Genomic DNA, 20,081 nt, shown 5'->3' with positions numbered 1-20,081 from the left:
AATGTACAACATCAATTCCTCTGCTGGCATGCAGTTCTATTTTCATCATCTGGTGGTCCCCCCCCCCCACCACCACCATTAGGTCAGCTAGCGCATGTGAGTCATTGCACAGGGGACAATTTTAGGACCACAATAATGCAGTAATGGCTGGAGCAATTGCTGTTCTGTTTTAACACGTAATGACTACAATAGAAAAAAAGGACAATTACATCTTTGGAAAAAATCTTAACGAAACAATTTAAGTGCAAACTTTGTATACAAAGTATATGATTGTGAATTTAGCCTTGCAGACTGCTGGTGCAATTACTGTTCATAAGCACCCATTAGGGATGACACGTTTCATTTTGAGTAAGCGCACATCATTATGTCCCACGTACGCGCGGCACTGCTGATGTTTTCCCCCAACCATTGAAACCGTTGCTTATTTTTGGGTAAGGTAAATCTGTAGAAAGATGATGCAGCAATGTTTTCTTTTTTCATAAAGCAAAACGCGTGTGGAATTCTCCATTGTCAGAATTCTAATGGTCGTAGTGCAGTACAATAACCATTACATGACAGTCCCTCGAAATTATGTATTTATATCCGTGGGATGGGTACACGTATATGTTGAACTTCTTTCACACTGTATGTAGCCAACCGTGATAATCGGAGTTTGCATGGGTGTGTATATGTACTGCGCGAGGGTAGAAAGCACACAAAAAGGGACTTAGGTACGGTCAAGTCAAAGTGTAAACCTGCTGAGACGAATGTTGAGCCATCGGACATCTCCACTTGTGACCAAGAACTCATGTTCTTGGTTCTTTCGGTAAAGTCACGTAGAAGGGAAATAATAAAATAATAAAAATTAAACATAATGATTTTTTATTTTATTATGTAAATTTTTATTATTTTATTATTTCCCTTCTACGTGACTTTACCGAAAGAACCAAGAAGATGATTCCCTGCAGTCACGAAAGCTCTAAATTAAAAAAGAACTCATGGTGAAATGTGCGCGTGCTTACGGCACAATCCAGTCTATTCAAAGGGACAATTTCTGTTGACTTCCAAAAAAAGTTGGAACTCGATATATTAATACTCTTAGGTTTTTTCGGTAAATTCACGTAGGTAAAAAAATTATAAAAAATAAAATAAGAATAAATTAAAATAAATCAATTAAATCACGACGTTTCGGAGGCAACACCAGTCTCAGTCTTATATTAACCGCAGAGGTGTGATGGCTGAGTGAACTTGCTAATGGAATTTTAACTTGCAGTCGCCTAAGTGTAACACGAGAACCCAGACCCAGCACCACTCGATTGCGAATCGTCTAATGCTTCACGACCCTGCTATCGTGCGTCAAGCCATCCGGCCACAGTGCCACCTGGCCAGATGTGCGGTCATTTTTAGGCGGCCGATGTTTTGAGTTGGGAACCAGAATTCGAGACGGAAAAAACCCCAAAAACATCTCGACCACGTAAGGGAGACGCTGGAACACTTACGCTCAGTGCACTAACCAGTCCAACAGCCACTCAGGTCCCTGACCCGTGTCTCCATACGAGCCATTAATTTCACGCCGTTTACAGAAACGTGCACAGTCACTTTCTCGGGTAAAACCTGCAGACGCTCGCGGTAGCAGCACACGCACTTCAAGTTCATTTCAAGTTCATTTATTAGGTATAGCCCTGTGAGCCATTCAGCTCTTGAATCGGGTGCAGGAAATTCAAGCTTCCGCTATACTTCCAAAATAGTGCGGCGACGTGTGGTTTCCGAACTTCTGGGTGGCAGATCAGAGAGGTTGACTTTAATGCAGCTTCACCACGAAATGTACCCGTGGCACTAGAATAGAGGGGCACGTCGAGGATGCCAGGAATTGCACGGTGACACCGCCGCATAGGTTTTCAGTCGTACTGCGTAGTCCTCTGATATGTTCACAGGGCTGAGTTCTAATTCTCAGATCGACGAGAATGTTCGATATTCAAGTTGTTAAAGTGACTGCGTCGAGGTTGCTTGAAGCCTGGAAAGTCCTGTAATGAATCCATGAAGAAGCTTCAGCATCTATATATTTACCTAATAGTGTTGGAAGTTTACCTTTGTTTGTGGAGCTGCAGACCCCATTAGAGCCTAACAATATATTTGGACTGTCAATGTTTATCAACACGACGCTTAGCGAGGACACTAATGCAGCGTGCCATCGTTGTTTACGGAGCAAATAAACGATAATGGCCGTTTTACATAATGCATACATCTAAGCGGCAATTAGTGCCCATGTCATACTTATAGTGCCAATTACCATATTTAAAAATGCATTAGTGCTAATTATCCCAATAAATCGACATGCAGGCACTTAGGATTAGTCCTTTGGCTTCGTTTTAAGGCACCACATTTGAAAGCAAAACTTGTATAACCATGCATATGCACCGGTGGCACCTTTTAATGGTGGTGCCTTATTGCTTAACAACCTCATTACTTTCCTTATTCCCCCCACCACGTTGCATTCCTTCTCTATCCACCGCCAACTGCACAACAACAACCGCCATTCGCCACTAAGTGGCGTTGATGTTACCACAGTGCTTGTGTAGAGGTGTAATTGTGTATGGGCGCGGATGGCTAACAAACACAAGGGGCGTGGTTAGGGCCGTACACAAAGGAGGTGCTCACACCGACGTCCGCACCTGCATCCCCCACGGGCCCCTCCCGGGGGCCGAGTACTATAAAAGGTGGTGAGCCGGAGGGCTCGAGGTCGAGTATTAGCTTAAACCAGCGAAGACTGAAGACCAGCTAGAATAGGCCCCGGAGCTCCCCTGGCTCGCTGTCCTTGTCAGGGCCGACCAGGGCAAGCCGGTGGCGTGGCCCCGAGAGCCCAGACTGACGTTCTTATAAGAGCCGGTCTGGAGACTCAGGGTGCCGGGATCCCAGCTTGACCAGGGCTGGGATAGGTAGCCTCCCCTAGCTCCGTAGTGGAGGACTCGGGCGTAGGTTAGCGGGGTTAGATGTTGTGTCTCCCTGTTAGACAAGTGAAGGGGACGATACCCCTTTAAGTACTGTGTGTACCCGTTACTGTGCACGAGTTGGTGTTAATAAATAAGTGTGCCTCCGACCCCGTCGTCAAAGCCTCCTAAATACTTACTACATCTGGGGTCAGAAGTGAACGTTCAACGATGGACACACGAGGGACGACACGTACCAGGGAGTCGGAGATGGAGGACACCTCGGCCGAATCGGCACCAGAGATGGCCGAGGTCGAATCGGAGCAGCCGGGGCCGAGTACACCCGCGCTGCTACGACAGGAAGGGGGGGATGCGTCGGCCGAGGGACTTTGGCTGGCTCACTCCCGCCTGGCGGAGCTGCTCTACGCTGCGGCCGCCACGTTGGAGGAGATCACGCGGCTGGGGGCTGGAGGGGCTGCGCGGGATGACGACGGCAGCCGACGCGCGGCGACATTTCCCGCCACCCCGACGCGGCTCGCGGTTAAATTTCCCGCCATCACTACAGTGCGAGCAGAGGGCGGGGCCGGCCCGCGTCAGGTGACTGCTGAGGGCCAAGCACAAGCCGTGACATCATCAACACTGGCCAGCGCGTCAACAACGGAGCGACCGGCGATGCCATGCTCGCAGCCCGCCCACACTGTAACGTCTGCTGGGAACGACGGAGCGCGATCCGCAGCCACGGACGTCGCGTAACAGCAGCGACTGCCGCCTCTCAAAGAATTCGTGGGCGCGGACGTGGACTGGGGCGGCTTCAAAAGACGGTTCATCGCTCATCAGGAGATGGCGAACTGGACGGACGCTGAAGCACTACGCGCGCTGCCGGCGATGCTGGACAACGACGCCCTGGCTACCCTCACCTCGGCACCTAAGGAAAAGCGCGCCACGCTGCACTTGGCGCTGCAACTGCTGTCAGCTGTCTACGGCCCGCCTTCGGACTGCAGGCAGCTGTTCCACGATCGTCATCGGGGCGCCAACGAATTGCCTCTGGCCTTCCGGACGGCTCCTCCTGGCCCTGGCGAAGGCAGCTTTCCCGCGGATGGACGAGGAGGGAGTGGACGCTATGGTGGCTGAAAAGCTGCTGCTACTCGTGGACGAGCTGGACGTCGCCGTCTTGGCTCAAGACGACGCAGAGATGTCTTCCTTGCTGGTCGCGCGCCACATCCACGGGGGCTTGCGGTCCCTGCGTCGAAAGGCCACCAAGGGGGTGGCCGGCCATGCCATGGCGGCCACCACCCTCCCATCGGAGGAGGTCTGCGGGGTGGAGCGGCGGGGGGAATGGAGATCGGCGGCACCACAGGCTTGGAACGGACTGAGCCGCCAGGAGCAGCCCAGGCCATCTGGGGCGCTCACACGCTGCTACAACTGTGGCCTTCAAGGCCACGTTGCTTCAGGATGCCGGGCTCCCCGTCAGCGCGGGGCGACACCTCATCAGGACGCCGCGCCGTCTCCACCCAAGCTCCAGCAGAGAAATACGGCGAGTCGTGGCACCTCATACGTTTGGCCCATGCACACATCCGACACACACTCACGCGCTGAACCGAACAGGGCTCGCAAATCGACGGCCGTTGCGTCCGATTGTTCTGAAATGCGGCGAGCGCTCCAACCGGGTCAGTGGTCGGAGGTGGCCCATTGTGTCGTTGCAGCGTCGGCGGGATCGTCGGTCGTGGTCGGGGTATATTGATGGGGTAGAGGTGCGGATTTTAATTGACACAGGAGCGTCGGCGACCATTATATCTGATTTGATTTATAACATCCTTCCCGTTCAAAGTCGTCCCTTGCTCCCCGTTGACGTGCCATGCTATGCTGTTAACGGGGGCTCGCTAGGCATCATTGGGCAAATCCGCGCCAAAATTTGCATTGGAGACATTACATTATCCGGCCCTGTTTTGGTTTCCTCCTCACTGGCGGTTCTGTGCCTGTTGGGGACGGATTTCTTGGCCAAAATGCCCATTCGTATCTTGATCGACCAGGGGTGCATCGAGCTCCCGTCGGGCCGACGTGTAACGTTTTTGTCTTCCCCCGCCACGGAGCGTCGGGCGTTTGCGACCGTGCAGGCGCTCGTGGCAAAAACTGTGCGCGTACCCCGGGGGCTCAGATGCTCGTCCCTCTTAGGTTGCGTCGGCCGTTTGCTGAGGGGGTTGCGGATCGGGGGGTCTTGTTGGGACCATCTCGGGCCGGGGTCAATGGACCCGATTTGCTAGCGGCTCAGATCATGGTGAAAGGGGATGGGGGCCCCTTCATTGCAGTCCTTAATGTAGGATCGCGAATGGCCGTGGTTCCTCAAGGGACCGTGCTTGCACACGCAACGCCGGCACCCTATGAGGAACCACTCGTGGGTCAGGTAACCACCGATCCTCCGTCGCGACCGCATTCGGACTGTGATGACGGATGGCTGGATGCACTTTGCGCGGGATCAGTGGACCTGTCCGACTTGCAGCGTGCGCAGCTGCGAGTTCTCCTGAAAGAATTTGCCGACGTTTTTAGTCAACACAAATTTGATATTGGTTGTACTAAATTGCTGCGACACCATATTGACACGGGTGACAGCGCGCCAATCCGCCAAAATCCCTGTCGGCTGAGTCCCGCCGAAAAGGATCATGTCAAATCGGCCGTTGATGACATGCTAGCCGCCGATATCATTTCCTCTTCCAACAGCCCGTGGGGCGCGCCGATCGTTTTGGTGAAAAAACACGACGGCTCACTGCGGTTTTGTGTCGACTTTCGGTGATTGAACAAAATTTCTGTGGCAGATGCGTACCCGCTTCCTCGAATGGAATGAGTCGCTTGATGCCTTGGAGGGGGCGCGATTCTTTTCCACCCTGGATTTACTTTCTGGATTCTGGCAGCTTCCTCTGGATGACGAATCCAAACCTAAGACTGCATTCTGTACACCGCAAGGCCTCTTCCAATTTAACCGCTTGCCGATGGGCTTACATTCTGCGCCAGCAACTTTTCAGCGGTTAATGGAACTGGTCTTGGCGGGCTTGCAACGGGATTCGTGTTTAATTTACTTGGATGATGTCATCGTCTTTAGCAAATCATTCGATGAACACCTCCAGAGGTTGCGTGTTGTTTTTCTCAAAAGGCGGGCTGCCAATTTGAAATTTAAACCGCAGAAGTGCCATTTGCTCCGCGAATCGGTGCGGTATTTGGGTCATATTGTTGGACGCTCGGGGATATCCACTGATCCCGCCAAAACGGAATGCGTAAGCTCCTGGCCGACTCCCACCTCGGTGGGAGAGGTCAGGAGTTTCATTGGGTTCGCGTCGTACTACTGACGGTTTGTGGCTGACTTCGCTACGATCGCGAAACCATTGCATGCCTTGACGTCCAAGGGAGTCAGGTTTCATTGGGGGCCGGAGGAGGAGGCTGCTTTTCGCGCCCTCCGGAATGCCCTGGTGGGGGCTCCGCCGTTGAATTACCCCGATTTCTCACAACCCTTCTTGCTCGATACAGACGCAAGTAACACGGGCATTGGGGGCGTGCTGTCCCAGCTCATTGGTGGCGTAGAGCATGTGGTGGCTTACGGTAGTCGGGTACTGTCTCCGGCGGAACAACGGTACTGCGTTACCCGTCGGGAATTATTGGCAATTGTTTATTTCGTTCAGCAGTACCGCCCGTATTTGTACGGTCGACGTTTCACCGTCCGTACAGATCATGCGGCTCTGCAGTACGCCCTGCGGGTTCAACAATCATCGGGGCAGTTGTCTCGATGGTTGGAGATTCTCCAAGACTACGACTTTGTCACCACATATCGTAAGGGCGTCCGCCACACGAACGCTGACGCCCTGTCGCGGTTGCCACCCACTTCAGAGTGCGCTTGCCTCTTGGGTTCGGGGCGTTGTAGGCCCCCGAACGTGACCACCGATTCGGTCCTCGTGGCTGCCGCCGATGCGCCTTCGGCTTCGGGTCCTATCGAGCAAGAAGGGAGGGATTCGTTGCTGGGGTTGTCGGTTGCGGAGTGGGGACGCCTCCAAATGGAGGACACCTCCCTCCTCGCTCTGCGCCGTCGCACCGGGGGGGTTGGTCAGGGGGTGGCGAACGTTGGCTCGTGGGGGTTGTTCCAGGGGCTTTTAATGCACTGGGACGGAAAATCCCGCCGCCAACGGCTCGTGGTGCCTGCAGCATTGAGGGGTAAGGTGGTATGGGCTGCGCATGAGCGGCTCCTGCACTTGGGGGTTCACAAGACCTTTGCCATGCTCCAGCTCGATGGCAAAGGACGTGGGGGATCTCCTGGGGTCGTGCACGCAATGCGCGCAGCGGAAGCCACCAGCGAGGGGGTCCAACCCTCCGCTGCAGTCCATAAAGGTTTCCCGGGTTAACGAGCTCGTTGCTCTGGATATTCTCGGGCCATTTCCCGCTACACCCAGGGGAAATAGGTATTTATTGACAGGGGTCGAATACTTCACGAGATGGCCCATGGCCTGGCCCCTGGCCAACCAGTCGGCAGCAGCCATCGCGGAGGCCTTTGTCCAGGGCTATGTCCTCGACAAGGGTGCTCCGGAACGGCTGCTGACTGACCAGGGTAAGAATTTTTTGGGGAAACTCCTCCGCGAGGTGTGCGACCTCTTGGGTACGGAGAAAATTCGGACCTCCCCGTATCACCCACAAACTGACGGGATGGTGGAACGGCTGCATCGGACTATCACGTCCATGCTGTCCCAGCAGGTATCGGAATCCCAGACAGACCTTCGCATTGCCGGTGTGTTACAAGCCTACAGGATGGCTCCCCATGCGGCCACCGGATTTTCCCCTTTCTTTTTAATGTATGGCCGCGAGGCTAACCCCCTTGTGACGACCCAGCTGAAGCTCTCGGCGCCTCAGGCGAAGTCTACATTGTCCGAACACGTTAAATTTAACATCGGCAAATTATCTGAGGCGCGGGAAGCGGCCGTGCAAAATTCTGAACTCCGCCAGAAGGCGAACGAGAGGCTTAGGCTGGGGCAGGTACATGTGTTCAAATGGAAACCAGGGGACAGGGCATGGTTGCACTGTCCCCAGGTGCCGCTGGCGACCTCGTCAAAGTTGGTACGGCCGTGGCGGGGGCCCGTGGAGGTCGTACAGGTCTTGCGGCCGCAATGTGTACGCGTCAAATGGGGGAGGCGTCGGTGGTACGTGCACCCCTCAAGGTTGAAACCGTTCATTGCGCCGCCCCGTGGTTCGCACACACACACGCATGGCCAAACGTGTGAGGGGTCCGCCGACTCCCCGACGTCGCTGCTTTCGCCTAACCTGACATCAACTGTTCCATCTCCAGGTGCAACAGGAGTGACGGGTCCACGACCGCCAACCCCTCCCGGGGGGGTCGGGGGTCACTCGGCAGCGAAGCCAGACTCTCTCGCACCCGGACCGTCAACAACCGCCACTGAGCGTGCCGGGACGGGCCCTTGTGACGGGCCCGCCGCGAGAACGCGCGCCAAAACGCGCAGACTATTGTGAGGTCGGCCGTTGGGGGGCTCTTGTGGACGGTGGCGGGAGGCGTCCGGAGCGCGTGTATATATGTTGGTTTTGCGGAATGGGGTATTTATTCGGGGGGGTGCGTCGGGTTATTTTTTTTTCTTCCTGTTTCCTGTTGTTGTTGTTATGGTTGTCATTGTTCTTGTTAAAATTACGCGAGGCACACACGGTTTTGGGGAGGGATGCACCTTTATTCTGATTTTGTTGCAGCCGGGGACGGCTGCGAGCTGTACAGGGGGGGGTGATGTAGAGGTGTAATTGTGTATGGGCGCGGATGGCTAACAAACACAAGGGGTGTGGTTAGGGCCGTACACAGAGAAGGTGCTCACACCGACGTCCGCACCTGCATCCCCCACGGGCCCCTCCCGGGGGCCGAGTACTATAAAAGGTGGTGAGCCGGAGGGCTCGAGGTCGAGTATTAGCTTAAACCAGCGAAGACTGAAGACCAGCTAGAATAGGCCCCGGAGCTCCCCTGGCTCGCTGTCCTTGTCAGGGCCGACCAGGGCAAGCCGGTGGCGTGGCCCCGAGAGCCCAGACTGACGTTCTTATAAGAGCCGGTCTGGAGACTCAGGGTGCCGGGATCCCAGCTTGACCAGGGCTGGGATAGGTAGCCTCCCCGAGCTCCGTAGTGGAGGACTCGGGCGTAGGTTAGCGGGGTTAGATGTTGTGTCTCCCTGTTAGACAAGTGAAGGGGACGATACCCCTTTAAGTACTGTGTGTACCCGTTACTGTGCACGAGTTGGTGTTAATAAATAAGTGTGCCTCCGACCCCGTCGTCAAAGCCTCCTAAATACTTACTACACTTGTGCCAGGCTATGTGCACGTTAAGGCCAAGTGAAGTGTCGAACGCCAGCTGGCAGAAGTTCACGAGACAGACCCAGGTGCCACGGCTCGACCGACTGAGATGACTGGCCATTGCACCACCTGTGCCCCCTACTGTGCCAACTTGCCGTGTTTTATCCACCCGGCGCTCCGCTCATTGTTGTGAGCCAACTGCACACTCATGCAGACAAACAGTCCCTGACCAATGACGGTGACCGATGCCTGCACATGCCTGAACAGCAGGAGAGTCTTTATAACAGGGCAAACACAAAGCCAAATAATTTATGTGCGGCCCTCATAGCTGAAACACAACTTCAGAGAAAGTCAAATGAAACACGTCAATGGTGGCCAGACCAAGACCATCGACTCCTTGAGACTGAATCGCAGTTGCCTTGCTCGGATTCGAACCCAGGTTCCTAAACGTCGTTAGTTCAGTGCTCCGACATGGCCGTCGTCCCTGACAACCCCATGGGAGTGCAGTGGAACCACACGGGGGTTGTTGCCTTCGCAGCACGCGTGGAGTGCTGCTCATCTCCACTGATGGGCCTCATCGCGTGGGGAGAGAACGCCAACATCACGACGGCGAATCTCTCCGCGAGACAGCCAGTGTTGACGTCCCACGTATGAACAGATGATGAGCCAGTTAAGAGATTGCAATGTAAACTCTTATACAGTGGGAGAGATTTCACACCCACCACCTCATTCACCCGTTACCTTTTACCACCGCGACTGTCAGAATCCCATTAAGAAACCAATTTTCTTTGTTGTTTTTAATTAATAACTTATTAGCCAATGTATTCCTGAAGCTCCTAATAAGCAACTTCCACTTGAGGGGATTAATTATAATTCTATTTTATTGCTCGTATTTACATGTGAGTCCCAATTTACCAAAATAGCTACAATTTGCATGTTGTGGTGTGAGTTTGCAACAGATCGGGTGTTAACGGGTATTAATTGACAGTTAGACTGACAGGCAAAAAAAATTCAATCAGCTCCTCAATTACCATCTGATTAGCATTGTACGTAAAACAACTAATAAATTGGGTCAGAATCCCAATGCAGCTCAATTTGAATAATAATGAATTAACACTGTAGGTAGACTGGGGCTTCTTGAGCACTTGTACTGTGTATACTCCGCATCTCACATGCCACATTAATTTACGATGTAAATATATCTTAAGTACGTACAGGATTCTTAGGAGTTACTTAAATGCGTGAGCCTCGCATAGACGAAGAAATGTTTTCCCAAAATGTTTGGAGGACAATCGTTTTCTTTTTTTTACTTACGCCAAATTATACCCTGTGCCATCATGCGAGATTAGAACACCTGATACGGGCCCATCCATTTAGCAGGTACACAAAAATCTGTCAAAACTTGACCCCTCCACCCCTCCCTGGATGCACGCGGACTTTTTACACTCCCCCCCCCCGAATCCTATAGAACGGTCAATATTTAATCCACGCAGAAACGATCAAGGTTTAATATTATTAACGTGTTTAAGCAAACAGATAGTCCACACCGCCGGACTATTTAACTCATTAGTAGACAAATTATTATTGAGGCTTCACACCCCCCCCCCCCCCGTTTCCTATGCGTACATTGTCAGTAGACCCCCCCATACGCAAGCGTACGCATTTGGATTAACCCCCCTCCTCCCTCCATGCGTACGCACTAAATGGATGGCCCCTACTCTTGCAGTGAGCAAAGCGTACGAAATCTCGCCCGAGAACGGCCACTGAGGACAACGTCGCGGGGGGCCATTTCTAAAAAGTCAACGTCAAAATCACGAGAGTCCACGAGGTGATACCAATGAACGCCGTCGCCGCTACATCACACCTCAACGGGGGATCGTCCACTCGGGTGGCGGGCTTGTGCCTTCAATCACCTGGGGGATGCCCTTCCAATGGGGGAGAGCGCTCTGCGCAGGAGGATGTTTGCTCTTATTGAACGGTGCGCGTTGGTTGGGGGGGAGGGCGGGGATTGGAGAGCAGGGGGGGCAGGTGGGGGGGGGTGACCTGATTAGCCAATAAGCATGCTCGTCGCGTCGACGAACCGAGAGTTCGCCCTCCCAGTGACGCGTGCTGCCCAAATAGTAAATTTACTACGACAATGTGCCGAGAATGTCTGTGTGTCCCGCGCGTGACGTCACTCCACGTAGGCCAGCCCCCCTCATTAATAATCATCAGGTGACGTCCTCCACATGGACCCCTCCATTAATAATCATTAGCAGTTTACGTCACTCCACATCGAACAGCCCCCCTCATTAATAATCATGAACTGGTGACGTCCTCCAAATGGACACCCCCCCATTCAAAATAATTAGCGGGTGACGTCACTCCAAATGGGGGGCCGAGGCGCCTCCTCCCCCTTCCTCGGCGTCAACTTACAACCCTCACTACAAAGGCAGAACCCTCACGTCACGCGATCTTCGTAACGCTGTTGAGACATCAAAGTAAAAAGGACGTCATGATGAACAAGGGATTATAATCTTTAAATGAATTAAGTCTGTGTCACCGCGGCCTTACAAATTGCACACGAATGGATGCAATGAATATCACGTCGCATGTCTGCTTTTCGGTTGCAGGTTTCAGATTTACTGCAATAAACCCGTCCTTGGACGGGCAAAAGGCTAGTAATTCCAGATTGCGTGTGATGGCAAACTCTTGCCTTAAATTAATTAGCGATTTCGGTAGTTTTTTTTGGTTAAGCTCATTACATTATGTGTGAGGTGTCCTCTTCATTTATCATTCTCACCTTAACATTTTATTTCGAAAACAACTTAATCATTTTTCAAGCACCGACGAAAGAAGCTTCACAGAGGCCGATACGAAGGCATTCGAAGCTGTCATTATTCGGAGCCAACGCACTCTTCCGTCCCATGCGTGGCAGTAAATAAACAAAGAAACCCAAGGCCACTGGAGGCTACTGGCAGCCTCTGGTGGCCTTTAGTGCGGCCCCTGACGTGCACCCCCCCCCCCCCCAACAGTAAACAACATGTGACAACACACCTCATCATTATCGTGCTGTCAAACCCCCAATGGTTTCAAATCTATGGTGGTCCTCACACACTGATGATGTCTTATCGGCGAAAGTGCCCCCCCCCAGATCCCTCTTTGACAATGAGTGAAGAACTCTGAACTAAACGGCCAAGTCTAAGTGGCTCCCTGCTCAAATGCCAACCCATCTGCCCATCTCGATTTGACATCCCTGAACCAGTGGTGGACACTCCACAGTTTATCCACAGAGCAATCACTGTTCACTCAGAAAATTGGCACTCGTACTAATCATGAAGGGAAGGTATCCGCAGTTGATAACCGACTAAGATTGCAAGTAATAACCTTCCAATTATGAGCTTCGGCGATCTTACAGAGCACCCCTCTGCGGGCTTTGTTTATTCAACAAAACTTAGGAGAATGCGTGATCAATGTATTTTAGTAAATTTTGTTTATAGGGCAACTCCTACCACTGGTTTCTACATCACCAAGTCTCATCAGTAATGTAAAACCAATGCTATTCGGTAGGCATATTTTACAAGCAAACAAAGCAAGGACCAAACTTGAGTTTTAGCAATATTAGGGGAAAATTCTGAATTACACCATAGTCAATTTATATTCACAGACCATGCGAGTGTATTGCAGCAGCTACTTCAAAGATCTAGATTTGAAGTTTTCGTGACTGCAGGGATCCATACTCCTTTGCTGTGGTTGTCCCACCTGATGACGGACTCTTGTGCTGCGCCCGAAACGTCGTGATTTAATTTATTTAATTTTATACCTACGTGACTTTACCGAAAAAACCAAAGAGTACTTAAAATATATCATATCACCGCACATTTAAATGTGCTGCCACTTTGGCAATAAGTGGGTGCCGCGGTGCTGACAGATGCAATTTCATTGAAGTAGATATCTCAGCAAAAACAATCTATTCTCTCCTTTAAAATTAAAGAATCTAAATATGTTCAGCAGTTCTGTTACCCAAGGCAACTACTTTGCATGGAATGAACTCAAAGTTTTAAAAAAGATGCTCGACATACTTGATACGCTACTCGTTGGGCTTTCATTTGTAGCCAGGTCGCTTCTGAAATATCAGCTAATAGCTCAGTGGGCTTTACCTGGCAATATAACAATAATTTAGCTTTATTTGTAAATTTTTACGTGATTTGTATGCCTTTCCTATATTTTGCACTCCTAACATGCTTTTGTATTGTTTGTTGTGGTAACATTCTGACCTGCCCCTACTAGACATCTGTAAAAAAAGAGCTTCATAGCTCATCGGATTCCTCCAGGACAGATACATATTCTCATTATGATTCTGATTCTGACTAGGTTTTGAGAATGAGTCATGGGAAGGAATTTGACTTGCACTCAAATAATCTGCTAAACAGTCATGAGCGACCGTATTCCAGGAAACTCGATGTCCATCGTGGTTCAGGTAATCACGAATAACCGAAAGCCAATCTTAGAACAAAGTCAAAGCCTCTCCCTGCTCAGGTGAGAATGAGTGGATTGCTCATTTCTACTCGCGGCCCAGAGTCAGTGATGCCAATTCCACATTCCTATGGCAGGGTCAACGTCCACATTGGACAACCAATTACCGCAAAGCAGTACTCATGTGAACAATCCCATGAGAATGATGGATTGAGTTAACACCTATGTGGGAATTTAAATCACAACCTTCCGAATGTTGGATGAGTGGTCCACACAGTCGGATATCCCGTGAATATACTGCATTCGTGCAGTGCTTTGTATCTGCACATGCACATGTTTACTTTATATGTGCACTATACATGTGTATGCGTTGATGTGGTAACTTTTGAAAATATGAGAAATTAAATATAATCAATTCATAATTGTTTTTGGGTTTGGCCACGTAACGATGCTTGGCTTGAAACTGCATCGAACATCTTCAGGACAAAATCCAGGAAGTCATAAATATATACAATAATTTCAGAATTCATTCTTTTGGTTATGTTGGGTGGGTGGAGGTTCTTCCAAGAGCATCTTGGCGATATCATTACGTGAACTGACCAAAAGCTTATTTATGAATCATAATATAGTCTGTGAAACCCCACGTGTTAATAAGTACAAGTACTTTGATATGGAATAATCCACTGAGCCACAAAGCCACTTGCAATATCGTGAGATATTTTATTATTTTTATTATTATACGCTCCATTTAGCAGCTGGAACATCTGGATCGCAAGCTTATTTGATAAAATTCCCACAATACGACACTTGATTGATGGTTCACTCTGCTTCATCGCTCCTCCACCTACTCATTGACCTTTCCTTCCTTTAATTTCGAGTCACTTTACAATCAAGAGCCGGCTGCAGTTGGCTCTTCACATCCGACAATAAATCATTCATTATTCATCGCACTATACATCTATCATTAGCGGTTTGTATGTCACGGGGGAGAACACGCATGTTGCGTTATGCCACGTAGCGATGTTCCGCGCTTGGGTGTGCTAAGACCCATGCAAGGTTGGCTAAAGAGGTTCGTAATTGATGCAATCTTATTATTTATGGCAAAGCCATGGATGTGCCAACGTGTCATGTGTTATTGCTTAATGAGAGTGAATTGTGGATGAGCTGTAAATCTGATAAAAGCAGTTCCTACAAATATGAGAGTGCATTTGCCTCAATTTGTTATGATATCATTATTTCGTTTTGCCAATATGTTGCTAGTCGTCTCAATGCTGAAACGATTATCTTGGAAAAGTCTCAACAACCATCTTTGGTACTCTTTTGTTATCCATACGGTGTGATGATGTGGCTGAGCGCTTGACTTCACAACTGCAAGTGCGCGAGTTGAACTTTTGTTCGGAGGTGGACTCGGGCCACCGCAGTGCTTGGCCCACTCTGCAATGAACCTGGTCACGGCTAACATCAGTCACGAGTGTTGTGTGAACTGGACTTGCCCTCCCTGCAAGCCCATTCATCACCGATGCTGCTCAGCACGGTGAAACACGGTCAGCAAACCAAATGAGTAGCAGAGTGAAGGGAGGCCTTCGTCCAGCAGTGGATTGACAATGTGCTCCAAATCATTACGTGTGTATTACATAATCGGAATAAGACATACATTCAGGCGATATCTGAAACAAATCAAAGTTACAGCCGAGCCTCTTCATCCTAAAGTGCACACCGATAAGACACTGAAGATGACTAACGAGTTCCGCCATGGAGAGACTGCTCCCGCAGCGCTGTGCCATGTCGGCCGTGCCGTGTCGGCTGCACGTGTGTACGTACATTGAACTTGTCGCACCGCACGTAGCCAATTGTGCTAACCGGGGTTGCTGTGCCGTGTCCACGGGCCTCCCGCTGTGCCCCGCCGTGCGGGGACACTTCCCCCACCGTCACCCACAATGCAAAGTGTCCCACGCTGTCCGTCCAGATAGCATGGACTCAGGCCTCAGGGATTGCCATTCATCGAGCAATGGAGAAGACTACGAAGTGGAGTGTTTTTTCGTGGTTGGGCTGTGTAGCCTCTTTGGGAACTGGAGATTATGCCGGTAGGTATGGCAAAAACACACAGGGCAGAGAAAAGCTAAAAACAACCAAGATCTCATGTTTCTCCTCTGTACTTTAAGAGGATCCACAACCGGAGGGGCCTACTGCCATTAATCTCGGCGACATCAATGAACTTCCTGGAACTACCAATATTTTCATTGCAAAGGTTTTTGATGGAAAAAAAAACAACAAAATACATCTGATTTAAAATTATATTGCTGCGCCAGGGGAAAAAATGAAGTCAATCTGGTCATGAATAATTAATGACTGAGCACCTGCCATTTACTCCTATGTAAAGCCAAGGGTGGTGGTGGTAGTGTGAGGTGACATCACATGTAAGACTTGTAATTTGCCTTTTAACTGCGCCGACGAGCTCATTAACGCTCACGATGTTGTGCCTTGCATCGCACTATCAGTGCACTCCTCACTGTCTCTGCGGGAATGTCCGAGGCTTAAAGGAGTGACAAGAAGTTCATATTAGCAAGTCAAATATCCTGCGTCGCAGACATATTTCTTATCTTATCTGAAATAAGCGAATCCCTGGGTTAAGTTTGGGTCTGATGGTTATGGCAGCACAGAGCGTGTTAATTCGCAAAACCTAAGAGAAATTGAGAGCATTTTCCAATTCAGCTTTGAAGCAAACTAAACACAACTGTGTGCAGCCTTGCAAAGCACTCTCATGAAGATAAACGCATGAGGGACATTGCATGTGGAGTGTTCCATTTGTTAAAAAGGCTAATTTGGTAATTTGGGATTGGGAATTCCAGCTTCTATTGATGTGCTGAGCGCTGTACATCAATAGAGTCCCCTTGAGCCACCCGGCCACCCATGCCCATATTTCTGCCAAATTAAGTGTCAAAATCACAATTTACGGATCGTTCTCGCTCTGAGTAATGTCCATAGGCCAATGGAATCAGCGCGTTTATTTCAACGTACCTTATTTTCTTTCTTGCCAAAGCTGAGGCCAGGGGTTCCCTTCTCCACCACGATGCAGGAGATGCCTTTGGCACCCTTTCCGCCAGTGCGACACATCACCACGTAGATGTCTGCCTCCCCGCCTCCACTGATGAACGCCTACGAGTACACACCAAGAGACGCGGCGCCCTTGTTTGCCATTGCATACGCTTTTCAGGCTAGCTGCTGTTGGGCGAAACGCCTAATTATAACGTCTCTGGTGAGTTGTTGGGTTGTACTGATGTCTGAACAACTCACGGTACAGCCCCCCGAAAGAACATCGGAGGGCTGTGCAGAACAACTGCAGACACCTGTGTAGGAGCAATTACACTGACACTGCGGATGAGGGAATGACAAGCCATCGTGCACAGGTGCATTTGTCTCTGCAGTGCTGATGTTGACATACCACAACAGGTATTTACTTAAGGCTGAGTAGAAGTACAGGAGGACCGGTATAGGTTCAGATATCACATGCCATTTTCCGCGATCATAGCACTGCCCGTGAACCACTGCTCGTTAAGTGCACGTGATTAAGATCCCCCATATACCTTTGCCAGGTTGCTGGGGCAAGCTCTGCTAGCGAGCGCCGATGAAGGCGGGCACAGTGAACGTGGACACGAGCGGGTGGTGGTTGTGGCCAGCACCACAACTTTAGTCACTTTAAGATGTTTCTTGTTCATGTTTTTTTTTTGCTGCGGTTGCACCCGAGTCAAGAGCCGCATGGCTCACAGGGTTATCTCCATATATATAAAAGGCAAAGTTGTGAATATGTGTGTCTGTTCAAATATTTAGCGTACTTCCCGACATGCAACAAACTTGAAATTTGTCATGTGGGTACTTTCCAGACTGTACACCATGCAAAAATTATAAAAATACACTTTTAGTTTTTTTTGGGGGGGAAGGGAGCTCAATAATGTATATTTTTTGCACGGCAAGTGAGCTGTGACGTCCAATCTGGCACGTGACCCGCGCATGTGGAAGCGTAACGCATTGTAGTGTAGTGGTTAGCGCGCTGCGCTACGAACCCGGCGACCCGAGTTCGATTCCCGCTCACGGCCACAAACCGGAGATGATTATTTCAACCGCTCCTGGGCCTCCCCTAGGTCGACTCGGCCTCAAACGAGTAACTGCTGTGGTGTGTGAACATCGCCACTGGGGAGACAAAGGCGGCCGCGCGTGGTGGATCCAAGTCCCGGGTGAAGCCGGGTAGTGAAGCTAGTACATAATAAATGAAACTGAAAAAACTGAAAACCACACCAAGCCATCTTTGTGTACTGAGTGCTGAAGTTTACACACTGCACCAGGTACTCATTAAATGCTCAGTCGACCTGGGGGAAGGCCAACATTGGTTCAAATAATCACCAATGATGTTAGCTTTGGCCGGGAATGTAACTTTGGCAATAGGTTTCGTAGCGTAGTACGTTAAGCACTTACCAGTCTCTTGAGTTCTCACCTGATTAAACAAAATAAACTGGGCAAACTATAATGCTGATACACATATATGACTTAATCCTACCGTGTATAGTTGTTTTACTTCTTGTTAAATCAATATACTTTAAAATGGGTATTTAGATGTTATATTTGTGTTGCGTATAAAATACATTATACATAACTCTAAATAAACATCCAATGCAACTGGGTATTGGCCAAAATACCATTGCTGAAAAATTACCTCCACATTACTCAATTGGGATGAAACAGCAGCAACATCGCCCCCCCCCCCCCCCCACTCTCACAATGTGCGATGCTTTCTTGGGTAAAGGTGCATCATAAAAAAAACACATTATGACATAAGGTGGTATTTTGGTGGAATTTTTATTTATTATATAAATTTGAATAGGGTTCTACACTTTTTTTTTTCCAAACTCAGAATACCAAAATGTAGGATGCCATAACCAACATGTGTATTTTATTATACACTTTAAAAAAATGGCCAGGACCAAAGTATTTTAATCATGGAATGAGATCTGTGGTACCAACACAGTCATGACCACAAGTTGATCGCGTGTGTGGCCAGAGTGGAAGGGTGAGGCAAATACCCTCTGGAGAGGTGCTCCCCAGAGCTCCCTCTAGTAGAGGCCCTTCTGCCTGCAGTCGCACGAGCAAGTCATTGCAGGGCTGCAGCTTTACCTTAAACGTTTAGAGCAGCCCAACCTGTTAACAGACCAAGAGCCAAAACAATACTCATGAGTTCTGCAAAGTGCCCAGTGTGTATATATATGTGTGTATATATGTGTATATATATGTGTATATATATTGACAGTTTTTGGCAGAGCACGGGAGACATTCATTACTCTTTGCTACTACTGTGATAGTACGTTCTACGTTACGCCCCTTCCATGAAGCTGTGTGTGGTGGATTAAAGAGCCGCACGTGGTGGACTAAAGAGCCGCATGCGGCTCGGGAGACGGCAGTTGGCCACCGCTGCTTTAGAGTTGAAGGCAACTAAAGTTGATTGTCACCAATGGTTCAGGAACCTTCGACGGAGGCAGGGCACTACCCCACACTCATTGGAGTGGAGACGTTCTCTGAACAGACTACAGCAATGAATTTAATATCTGTTATATATCTAATAAGGACTTGTAATTCGTTGGTTCATCAGTAAAACGAGCACCCTCTGGTGAGGCTTGCACCACTTGTGTGTCTGCAAATAAATAAAATATAAAAAGTAGTGGCACTCAACAATCTGCATGTTCCAGTAATCTACGGCTTAATAATCCACGGGCATGACCAGATGTTTAAATGTTGGCAGCGGTTTGTTTTGTGTGCCCTATGCTGTCTTGTGCTATTTGCAAAATGTGTGGGCACGTCAACTTCACTTGCTAGGACATCTCAGATTTTATACGGTCACGTAGCTTGAAAGAGTCTACTTTCAGGAACTTAATGAGGAACAGCTAATGCACACAAGTGCCACGCTGCCAGAAAATGTCACGTTATTATTATAATAATAGTGAACTGACACCGCTTGCTAAATAATGGCATTTTAAGGTAACAAATGCAAACAGCGCTCTATTACTGTCAAGAGCCGTGGTTAAAATGTCGTGAGCACAACAATCCTCACCACCTTCATCATTTACCCAAGCTTACAAAAGAAAAAGTACAAGCAAACAGCAGTCCCCTCGTGTTTAATGTAAGTTAAACATTTGCATTGCTGTAATACAGTACTTTACTGTATCGGTATTGATTCATGTTGCTGTGTTCACTGGGTAAGCTCAGTAGGTATCAGTTCACCTCCTCGCGAGCGGTGAACTTACAATCACCGATTCCGAAATGAATGGAAAGTTAAAGGATCACGGAAATGGTATTAAAGAAAAAGTAGTTTTTTTTCAATAATTGACATTTTGTATTAAGTTAACGTCTCTCTTCATGCTG

General features: G+C 49.4%; 1 protein-coding gene across 2 annotated transcripts in view; it reads right to left on the bottom strand.

The window, feature by feature from the left end:
• Positions 1-20,081, bottom strand: part of ACAD8 (acyl-CoA dehydrogenase family member 8) — a 591,584-nt gene that overhangs the window by 156,059 nt on the left and 415,444 nt on the right. For both annotated transcript variants that reach the window (XM_061550860.1, XM_061550861.1), the window contains one exon: positions 16,692-16,829. In XM_061550860.1, the coding sequence (XP_061406844.1) occupies positions 16,692-16,829 (138 nt within the window). The remainder of the gene's footprint in view (positions 1-16,691; positions 16,830-20,081) is intronic.

The sequence above is a fragment of the Lethenteron reissneri genome, chromosome 13 (genome assembly GCF_015708825.2).
Source record: "Lethenteron reissneri isolate LAM-NWPU_2019-01 chromosome 13, ASM1570882v1, whole genome shotgun sequence".
Lineage (NCBI taxonomy): Eukaryota > Metazoa > Chordata > Hyperoartia > Petromyzontiformes > Petromyzontidae > Lethenteron > Lethenteron reissneri.
This window is presented reverse-complemented; position numbering and strand designations above follow the sequence as displayed.